General features: G+C 45.0%; 1 protein-coding gene across 2 annotated transcripts; it reads right to left on the reverse strand.

Annotated features, from left to right (window-relative positions):
• Window positions 1–243: 243 nt before the first annotated feature.
• On the reverse strand, window positions 244–10,341 carry LOC309540110 (16 kDa beta-galactoside-binding lectin-like). Of its 2 annotated transcripts, none has more exons than XM_082236801.1 (4): window positions 10,205–10,341; window positions 5,643–5,722; window positions 1,273–1,444; window positions 244–602 (listed from the first exon to the last, which is right to left on the reverse strand). In XM_082236801.1, the coding sequence occupies exons 1-4, from the start codon at window positions 10,211–10,213 to the stop codon at window positions 456–458; spliced, it is 408 nt and encodes a 135-aa protein (XP_082092927.1). In that variant the 5' UTR covers window positions 10,214–10,341; the 3' UTR covers window positions 244–455. The 2 variants fall into 2 exon arrangements, with proteins under 2 accessions (XP_082092927.1, XP_082092926.1); XM_082236800.1 differs by having other exon boundaries at window positions 10,154–10,293.
• Window positions 10,342–11,141: the final 800 nt, after the last annotated feature.

Consider the following 11,141-nt stretch of genomic DNA (forward strand, 5'->3'; position numbering starts at 1 on the left):
CAATGTCCACAGCTGCTCCCTAAGGTTTTGTGCCTCTCACTTCCCAGCCCCACCTAGAGTCAGCACCTTAAGGTGATTCTGAGCAAACTCTGCTCTGTCCTGAAGCCCACCCTACACCAGTTGATACCAAAGTGGTGCTCTCCACATATTTTGGTCTGCAACTCCCTTCAGCTCCAGCCAGGATTTTACTACCTTACAACACTCCAACCATCTGCAAGTGGAAGAACGGGATATCTTACACAGTTGACTGTCCCAAAATTTATTCATCTTTTACCATGGAGATGTTTTTTGATGCACTGGGAGGTCGCCCAGGAGGGAATGCAACACTTTGGGTGAGAAAGGTTTCCCCATCCAAGTTATAAAATAGAACCATGTTAAGCGGCATACTTTTTTTGGAAGAACACAACTGAGTTTTGTTCAGCCATGTAACAAGGCGACGGGGACGGAGGACTAGATTAGGGAAATTTGAGGACTCGGATCTTGAAGTCTCCTTCCACCGCAATGTACTCTATGGTCTTCAGGCCCAGCCGGTTGAGGAAGGAGATTTCGTGGCCCTCTGCCAGAAGCACCTTGATCTCACCTGGAAGAAAGGTGAAGGAAAGCTGCAAGAAGCAAAAGAAAGAATCATGACCAGTGTGGGAGACACCTTTTTTTTTAACATGCCCCAAAGGGGAATGGCAGTCATTTTGTAGACAGTGCGAGTGGCTGTCCAGAGAGTGTCCATTGGCATCTTCAACACCTCAACATACTGCCTTCTTGCATGTTTAGGGAAGTTTAGGGAAGTTTTCAATGTTGGATGTTTTATTGTGTTTTTAATATTCTGTTGGGAGCTGCCCAGAGTGGCTGAGGAACGCCAGCCAGACGGGTGGGGTATAAATAATAAATAAATTATTATTATTATTATTATTATTATTATTATTATTATTATTATTGAGCCAGGAATCCCAGGAAAGCCTGCCTGCCTGTTCCACTCACCTCCATTGGAGTGGATGAGCAGATTTTATTTCTATGCCACTCTTCATTCAAATGAATCTGAAAGCAGCTCACAAACGATAAATAGCAATGACATAATAAAATATAACAGAACATCACAAACACAGCATTGAAAATAATTAACAAATAATCAGTCAAATAATCATCAATAAAACAATCACAGTCTATAAAACACTAACAACAAAGCAGCAACTAAAAAATAAGCTGAACATCACCAATATATGCATTTTTCTGCACATCTTCAGTAAATGCATTTGGTATACACCACTAAGCCCTCACCTGAACTTTGCCGTCCTGCTCAAAAGGGAAGTCGCTTTCTCTCTGCTCTTCCCCCCATTCCCCATTTTCCTTAGAGTTGCAGACGATGGTGTTCACATCCCCCTTGCAGTCAAAACGCGGGTTGAAGTGAAGGGCGATGTTGTCGCAGTCTTGGCCCAGATTCACAACAAATCTTGGAAAGAATGGCAGACAGAACTGTTGCTGTATGTGTCTGAATTCACATGTGTGACAAGCACTCACGTGTCCACACACACACACACACACACACACACAACCCAACAAGAGCTTTGGGGTCTTTGGCTAGCACTGTAACATGTGTCCGTTTACAAATATGTGTTTGCCTCTATTCCTGCCTAAATAAAACCCCTGGCATCCAATAACGTTGTTTTATTCTGGGCTGGCAATCCTAAAGACCCCCAAAATGCCAGACAGGTCACCCAGTAATTTTTAGAGAGACAATCCAATAGCTTTACCCTTAAGATTGTTGAGAGGGAAATCAACAAAGAAAGCTCAGTTTATTACACAAAGTGAAAATTGCAGAATCCATGCATGCCGTTTCAGACGGTAAAATTACAGTTTAAGCAGGCAGCAAATCCTACCACGCGTACACCCCTTGAGCTGGAAAGGGACAGAACCCTTAACTTATTTTCAAAGCCTGGCATGGGCCTGACAATTTTGCCAGAGAACCCATATTAATAGCAAGTTAAGAAATTGAGGTGGGGGTGGGAGACAGAATAGATCTGTCCTTAAGGCGTTTGCTGATTCCTTGGGACCTAGGAGAGCTCACCAACTGTTCTGAACTTGGTGTATTTATAATATTTCTTGCTAATACATCTTAGTGGGGAATGGAGGGGTGCTTGAGGCGAGCAATTCCAGTAGCTATTGTTGTCTTTCCCCCAGAGTTCCCACGCAGCTCAACCATTTTGCAAATTAAATGTTTGAATGAAACTCACCCTTGTGAGCTTTGACTGCACTGGGTGATGGGAATTGTAGTCCCAAAACATCTAGAGGGCTAAGTTTGCCTATGCCTGGTCTATTGATGGCCCCCATCCAAGAATTGGGATAGACCAGGCATAGGCAAACTCAGCCCGCCAGCTGTTTTGGGACTACAGTTCCCATCATCCCTGACCACTGGTCCTGTTAGCTAGGGATCACGGGAGTTGTAGTGTGGTGTAGAGAGCCAGTGTGGTGTAGTGGTTAAGAGCAGTAGTCTCGTAATCTGGTGAACCGGGTTCGATTTCCCGCTCCTTCACATGCAGCTGCTGGGTGACCTTGGGCTAGTCACACTTCTCTGAAGTCTCTCAGCCCCACTCACCTCACAGAGTGTTTGTTGTGGGGGAGGAAGGGAAAGGAAAGGAGAATGTTAGCTGCTTTGAGACTCCTTCGGGTAGTGATAAAGCAGGATATCAAATCCAAACTCTTCTTCACTTCTAGTCCCTAAACATCTGGAGGGCTGAGTTTGCCTATGCCTGGAATAGACTCTACTTGGCAACTTGATGTACATGCATTGACCTTTATACAAGGCGTGAGGAACTCACGATGCTCCCCTGAATACCTTCAGGGCACGTTTTGAGATGAGGCTGGAATGAGGCTTGTACCAACGTCAAGTCAGGTTTGTGATGGAGAATCTCATGTCATATTTAAAAATGGAAAACGAACGAGGTCCCAACTAAAGAAGAATGGCAACTTAAGCTGACAGAATATGCGCAACTCGCAGACTTAACAGATAGAATAAGAGAACAAGAAGAACATACATCTAGAGAAGACTGCAAAAACATTTATTGAATATATGGGGGGGATGTGTACCCCTGAAAACGCTGGCAGCATTAAGATAAATTCAACAGTGTAAATAAGTTTTGATGGATGAAATAATGGAATACTGAATGGTTTAGTTTTTGTAAAATATACAGGGATTTATGATACGCAAAATAAACCATTGAAAAAGAAGAATGGAAGTCATTGATATTTTAAGGATGTTAAAATGAGTATTTTAAATTGCAAAAAAGAAAATTTAATAAAAAGAGAGAGAGAGAGAGAGAGAGAGAGAGAGAGTCTCATGTCATATTTAAGTTTTGACAACCTTTATACTTATACTATGCAATCTACAGAGCTAAACCATATTATAAGTTCCAACTGACACACCTATGTTCAGAAGAAACACATGTGTGAGTAGCTTATTGGATTTTCATAGAAGCAGCAACTGCTATGCAGCTCCCTATACTAGGCATAGACACATGCTAGCCGGAATATCTTCTGTGTGATTTGGGCTCCATGAAAACACTTCGATTTTAAAATAAAAATAAAAAAGCAGGTTAGACCACTCACTGTTGCAGAGTATTCTGCAGCCATTATATGTCTCGAGCTGCAGGTAGACTGATGATGTCAGGGGGCGGACTGAGGAGGAATGGTGGAGGACGCCCTCCACCTTCTCCTGAACCTTCCCAAGAACAAGAGGACAGTATAGATCTAGAACAGTGGTTTGCAGAAGGCCATAGTTCAGAGGCTGCAGTGGAGATGGGAAATATTGGGAGAGGGACAGCAGCAAGAAGAAACACTGGGGGGGAGAGATAACTAACAGACTCAGTGTCTTTGGAGAGCATTCCTGATTCACCCTGCCCAGGACCAGGCAAGCATTAAAGGTAGTAGACAAGAAGGCTCAGAGGTAGAAAGCTCAGATTGGCCATTATAAGGGCGACGTACAATAGGAGGGATGGAGGGGGTTGGACTTTATTTGGAGCAATGCCATTATTTTAGGGAGGCTGCATTCCTTTGTCTCTGTGAACTATGGAATAAATTACTGTATTTTCTGGCGTATAAGACTACTTTTTAACCCAGAAAAATCTTCTCAAAAGTCGGGGGTCGTCTTATACACTGGCTACAGCAGCAGCTCCTGCAGCAACTCCCCACCAAAGGACAAAACGACAGCAAATTAAATCAGAGGACACCAAGCTCTCTAGATGAAGCAGAAATACGCTTTGAAATTGGCCCCAGAACCCGGAAGCTTTTTCGCCATGAGGGCGGCAAAGTTGTAAAGCGAGAGCGGCAATTGAGGCAGCACTCCCCTTAAATGCCCTGCTCCCCACGCACAGCGATGGACTCACCCACTGCCAATTGATCAGGGCATCCAGTAAAGGCTTTTTTCCAACCACCCTGGGTTGAAACTGTGCCTGTCAGCTGTTCCACGTCCCAAGCAAATTCCACGAGAGCGGCTTAACAAAAGCAGTAAAAAATCCCCCCAAAATGCTTCAGCAGTTCCAACAAAAGCAATAACCGAGGGAAGTTGAGTGACATCCTAGCGATTGAGGAAGCGAGCCAAAGAAGAAGCCCTCCGGCTCGCTCCTCTGTTTAAACAGACCCGGCCATGCCCCCCCCCCAGCCACTGGGAAGTGGAGTGGATTTCTGAGCCGGACTGGAGACTGGTTTTTAAAAAAATTATTTGGTGTGCGTTGGAAGAGGGGTAGTCTTATATGGCGAGCATATCCCAAACTCTATATTTTAACTGGAAAAGTTGGGGGGTCTTCTTATACGCCCAGTCGTCTTATATGCCAGAAAGTACGGTACTTGGTAAGATTTCCTCTTGTTTGTCTGCTTACTGGCTGCCACTGGGGGAGGGATCGGATTCCCTGAAGCCCTAGAGATGAAGTGAAATGATGGAGCCTAAATCATGCTTCCCCGTGACACTTATGATACACAACTCATGCCAATGCCCCAGCCCCACATTCCCCCTTCAATAAGTCACAACAACCTTTTGGCACAAAAATGGAAGCAAGAAGAATTACCGACGAAAGAAGAATGGCAGATGAAATTGATGGACTATGCAGAACTGGATAAATTAACAGGAAGGATTCAAAACCTGCAGGACCAGAGATTCTTAGAAGACTGGAGTAAATATACGAACTATTTGAAAAGTAATAGTAATGAACAGATTACGCGAGTAGGACTGCAAGAAGTTTTGTAAGGAGGACTGTATGAAATATTGCAAGAAAGACTCTGAGGAGAATTATTAGTTGATGATAATTAAGAGTAACAGATAAATTAAGAAATGCAGAATAAGTGATAAAGAACGGAAAATCATCAGAGGTGTTGATGGAAGTCTAAAACATTGTATAAGATAAGAAGTTATGTTATATGATTGTTGGAAATGATATGTTAAAAAAACTAATAAAAATTATTTTTAAAAAGTCACAACAACTTCGTAAGGTAGGGCTGTCTTTTCTTCTGGGCAGGCTTCCGAGGGCCATATGTCAGAGGTGTGGAGGACCCCACTTGGCTCCTGTAACCTAAGGTTCCTCAGCCCACCACAAGCAGGAGCAAAAGCACCACAAGTCCCAGTATTACTTGGAGACACTTTCCCCTCCTTCTCAACTTACTCTTTGCAATCGGGCAAGATCTTCCCCTTCACTTCAACCGTCTCTCCATGCTGAAGTTTCAGATGAGTAGCAACCAGTCCCTGCAGCGGGAGGGGAAAGACTTATTTGAGATTCGGGAGAGAAAGGCAGGGCTTAAGCATATGTGGAGCCAGGGTGAAAAGATCTGCCTGGCGCCACCACCAGCCCCAGGTTGCCAAGACCCAGGTGCGCAGGAGGGCAGAGCTGGTTGGTTGCCTCAGCATCTCACTGGCTCGGTCGCCCCCAAACCTGCGGCACAGAGCCGCCCACAGCAGAAAAGCCCACCGTGACGCTCCTACCAATGGGTGGACTCTTCCCCAAACTCAACTCTTGGGCCCCGGACTCTCGGGCTGGCACCCCTGAGAGCCCAGCGCCCGGGTGCCCTGCACCCCTCGCGCCTATGGGTAAGACGGCCCTGGAGAAAGAGGAGTGGAAATTAAACCAAGAAAACCAAATTGAAAGTATGGGTCATGTCTTTGCCCAGAAACCCTAACAGATAAGCTTCAGGGTTTTTTTATCAAGTTTTTTTTTTAAAGCATTTTCTTAAGTTTCTCAATTATTATTAAAGACATACCACATATGAAAAAAACAATCTTTTTATATGCAACAACAGCTGCCAGGGTAGTGATTGCGACTAAATGGAACTCTCAGGGCACACCAACAAAGGATTTGTAAATTAAGTGAGTGTATAGAATTGGCAAAATTAACTTCAATTATAAGATATCAATCAAATCAAAAGTTAAGAATGGAGTATTTCGAAGATGATATGTCAAAATACTGTTCTAAAAACGACACGTTAATAGGCTTAGACTAAAAAATGTAAGCAATAACAAAGTAAAGAAAGAAGGAAAAATCAGAATTTAACAAAAATATTATTGTAGAATGCAAGGGGGGGAAGGTAGAAAGAAATATAAAGAAGTTGAATTGCTGTGGAGGGAAGTAGAGGGGGGTTATAATTAAGTGTATAATTATGCCGCTGTTGTAATTTAGATACCGTATTTTATGTGAGGGAATCATTGGGAATTTTGGTTATTATGTATATATGTTAAGTTTCAATAAAGATCTTTGAAAATTTAAAAAAGAAAAGAAAATATGGATCATGGAGGAGCAGACTTCCCAGTTGCTACAAGACAGGACAAAAGGAAGCAAACCAGCAATAAATAAATAAATAGACAATAAATAGGAACCTCTTTAAGCTTGAGGGCCACATTTACTTCTTGGTAACTTTCCAGGGGCCACATGCAAGTGGTGAGTGGGGGCAAAAGCCGAAGTGGGTGGAGCTACCATCATAATTTGCACAGTGCCATAGTGGGGTACACACCTTTCGCTGTCCTCCAGCCAACCAGCCACTGTCAGAACTTAAGGACATACCCCGTAAATGCATGATTTTATTTGTATGCCACCTTTCCATAGTTAAAGCCATGAGCAAGGCAGCTTACAACCTGAGGGGGAGGGGGACATAATTACAGTAGTCATAAACAATAAATAAAACTTCAAAATACAGTGGTACCTCGGGTTAAGTATTTAATTCATTCCGGAGGTCCGTTCTTAACCTGAAACTGTTCTTAACTTGAAGCACCACTTTAGCTAATGGGGCCTCCTGCTGCTGCCGCTGCACAATTTCTGTTCTCATCCTGAAGCAAAGTTCTTAACCTGAGGTATTATTTCTGGGTTAGCGGAGTCTGTAACCTGAAGCGTATGTAACCTGAAGAGTATGTAACCCGAGGTACCACTGTACACAACAAAATTAAACACTTTCCACACAGAACCATAGAATCATATAAATGTTGAGTTGGAAGAGACCCCCAGGTTGCTCTATTATTGGGTTGCCATATTTCAAAAAGTGAAAATTCGGACACAAAGTTGTTGAGTTTTATCTCAAAAGAAGAAGTAGTTTTTGAGCTGTTTTTAATGAAATCCACCAAAATCTACACTTCCAACCTGGGTTGCCAAATGTCAAGATTTCCCCGGACATTTCAGCTATTTCTGCCCTGACACTGTTTCTGACGACCAAAACCCGGCTAAGTCCTAGAAGTTCCAGACATATGGCAACCCTTTTGTTCCAACCCTCCGCAGCGCAGGAATCTCTCCCACAGCTGGGTGGGCTCGAACTACCAACATAAGATCTAAAGTTAAGATACAAAAAATTAATATCAAAAACCAGCAAGAACCTCACCCCCCAAAAAAAACCCACTAAGCAATACCCCAACACCCTAGTTGGTTCAGCAGCCTCAGATTTTGCAGCTGGAGTCAGTCCGAGGCGTCCCAGGCCAGGTGGGCAAAGGCCTCCGGGGATTTTTGTATAGCAGGTCTCTCCAAACCAGGATGGCCTTGGCTAACTGCAACTGGATCAATCCTCTTTGTCCAGCTATCTCTAAAAACAAGCCTTCAAGCCTAAAAACAAGTGATCGCCATGGCAGTTAAAATTTGTGTTCGGATTCCACAGCCAGCCCCTCTTGAACAAGCCACCAATGCATGCAGTCCCTGAGAAAATGGAAATGAGAATACTCGGGTTGCGAACGTGATCCGTGCGGGATGCGCGTCCGCAACCTAAAGCGTCTGCAACCCACAGCAGCGTGTCTGCACATGTGCGGGTTTCAATTCAGCACTTCTGTGCATGAGCAAAGTGCGATTTAGCGCTTCTGTGCATGTGAGACCACCAAAACCCAGAAGTAACCCATTCTGGTACAGTGGTGCCCCGCAAGACGAATGCCTCGCAAGACGAAAAACTCACTAGACGAAAGGGTTTTGCGGTTTTTGAGCTGCTTCGCAAGACGAATTTCCCTATGGGCTTGCTTCGCAATATGAAAACGTCTTGCGTTTGTTTCCTTTTTCTTAACACCGTTAATACAGTTGTGACTTGACTTCGAGGAGCAACTCATAGAACGCGGTGTGGTAGCCTTTTTTGAGGTTTTTGGCGATTTTTGAAGCTTTTCCAAAACTTTTCCGACACCGTACTTCGCAAGACGAAAAATTCGCTAGACAAAAAAACTTGTGGAACGAATTAATTTCGTCTTGCGAGGCACCACTGTACTTCCGGGTTTTGGCGGTCTGTAACCCACTGAAAAAACACACAACTAGAAGTGACTGTAACCCGAGGTATGACTATACAGGACCAAGTAAGCAGCAACAGCTAAGCCAGGGCTTGTCCACTCTTTGGCTTGCCCCAAGCCTAGCAAGCACAGATCAAAGTGATTTTGCCTTTGCAAAACCTGCTCTTTAGTGATAAATTGGAACAAACAGCAATCTGCAGAAAGAATGGCTGCCATTTCATAGGAATCATAGAATCAGAGTTGGAAGGGACCCTGGGGGTCATCTAGTTCAACCCCCTGCAATGCAGGAACACGGACCTGTCCCGAATGGGGACCAAACCTGAGACCTTGGCATGATCAGCACCGTGCTCTAACCGACGGAGCTATCCAGCATTTGTTCCAATTCAGCACTAAGTTGCTAGTTTCCCCAACACCACTCCTTCAGTCCAAATCAGAACCCTAAATGTGTTTAGAGTTAGATCTGTGGGCGGTTCGAATCCCCGTGACAGGGTGAGCTCCCATTGTTCAGTCCCTGCTCCTGCCAACCTAGCAATTCAAAAGCATGTCAAAGTGCAAGTAGATAAGTAGGTACCACTCCGGCGGGAAGGTAAAGAAGTTTCTGTGCGCTGCTCTGGTTCACTTAGTCATGCTGGCCACATGACCCGGAAGCTGTACGCCGGCTCCCTTGGCCAATAAAGCCAGATGAGCGCCGCAACCCCAGAGTCGTCCGCGACTGGACCTAATGGTCAGGGGTCCCTTTACCTTTTATCCTTTGAGAAGGAAGCCACCAGATTCACTGTGAAATTAAAATGCTAAGGAGCATCGATCAGTACGGTGAGTTTACACACCGGGCTTTAGAAATCCCAATCTATTCTGTGAGGTCCTTACTTAAAACTTTGGCTCACATTCCCCAAAAAGTCTTTTTTGTTGTTGTTGTTGCATGCATTCATCTCTTCAGTTACCTTTCTCTCTCCTGCAATAATAAGCTCTTTAGGACAAGACACCATTCTTTTTTAGAAAGCAGTGTGTGTGTGTGTGTGTGTGTGTGTGTGTGTGTGTGTGTGTGTGTGTGATCAGTGGCACAGCACCATCAACAGAGATCTGTCCCACTGACAAAGTACCAAGAATGTTCACTTAAGAAACCAGAAACAAGAAGAAATGCAAGGTGCGCACAACAGTGATCAGGAAACAAGCTAACTTTTCTCCAAAGAGAACAACCCGAGAACATCAGGAGAACCTGTTAGATGAGGCCAATAACCCATCTAATCTATCTACCATCCTATTCTTACAGTGGCCAACCAAATGCCCGTGGAAATCTGCAAGCAGGACCTGGACGCAAGAGCCCTCTCCCTTCCTACAGTTTCCAATAACTGGTATTCAGAACCATTACTGCCTCTGACCGGCTACTTATTCATGCCCCTTAGTTCTCCAGCCCTGCTCAGTTACAGTAGCACATCTTACAACCTCAGCAGCAACAGCTTGCTGTCCTAACAGTAACAATCCAGGACTCACACACTCCATGATGCCGTCCTCCTAGGATCCAGCCAGTGAATAAAGGCAGCAAGGCTCTCTTCCCTCTATTCTCAGCTCTGTGACTCAGCGAAAGAAGTCAAGGCAGCTGCCTTTTTAAAGGACTCAGCCAGGAAGACCCCCCCCAGCTGTTTTTAAATAGCTGGGCAAACTGCACCACATGACTGAAAGTGTGTGTTGTGAGTGGAGGGTCTGCTCAGATATCCAGAAATTCAAGCTGGGGGGAAATCAGAGTCAATGGGCAAAAAAACCAAACCTCTAACCTGTTTCAGATGAATGGGAACATTGATAACAAACACAAGCGGCTGACACTATTTCTGCGTGCAATCGATGCCAGCAACCTCCTGGCTGGCATTCGCTGAAACATTTGTTCATTGTTTGATCTGGGTTTTGGATGCCAGCAGAAAAGCAGGCAGCAGGAGACACTGGAAAGACTGAGATGTAAATCACTTTTATTGGCTTTCAGTGAGGTAGGTAAAGGTAAAGGGACCCCCGACCATTAGGTCCAGTCGTGGCCGACTCTGGGGTTGCGGCGCTCATCTCGCTTTATTGGCCGAGGGAGCCGGCGTACAGCGTCCGGGTCACGTGGCCAGCATGACTAAGCCACTTCTGGCGAACCAGAGCAGTGCATGGAAACGCCGTTTAGCTTCCCGCCAGAGCGGTACCTATTTATCTACTTGCACTTTGACGTGCTTTTGAACTGCTAGGTTGGCAGGAGCTGGGACCGAGCAACGGGAGCTCACACCGTCGCAGGGATTCGAACCGCCAACCTTCTGATAGGCAAGTCCTAGGCTCTGTGGTTTAGCCCACAGCGCCACCCACGTCCCTTCAGCGAGGTAGGGCAGGACCCAAAAGTAGCCTTGTGTGGTCAACGCTCCTGGTTCACAAAGATTTGTGCAAAAGTTGGAAGCGCAGCTTA

This window comes from Podarcis vaucheri, assembly GCF_965113315.1.
Source record: "Podarcis vaucheri genome assembly, chromosome: 9".
Lineage (NCBI taxonomy): Eukaryota > Metazoa > Chordata > Lepidosauria > Squamata > Lacertidae > Podarcis > Podarcis vaucheri.

Coding starts and splice junctions, on each gene's coding strand:
- LOC309540110 (XM_082236800.1), bottom strand. CDS start 10,213: ATGGAGTGTGTGAGTCCTGGATTGTTACTGTTAGGACAGCAAGCTGTT. Junction 1,445..5,642: donor ATCTTGCCCGATTGCAAAGA/GTAAGTTGAGAA, acceptor ATTCTTTCCAAG/ATTTGTTGTGAATCTGGGCC. Junction 603..1,272: donor AGCAGGACGGCAAAGTTCAG/GTGAGGGCTTAG, acceptor TGCTTCTTGCAG/CTTTCCTTCACCTTTCTTCC.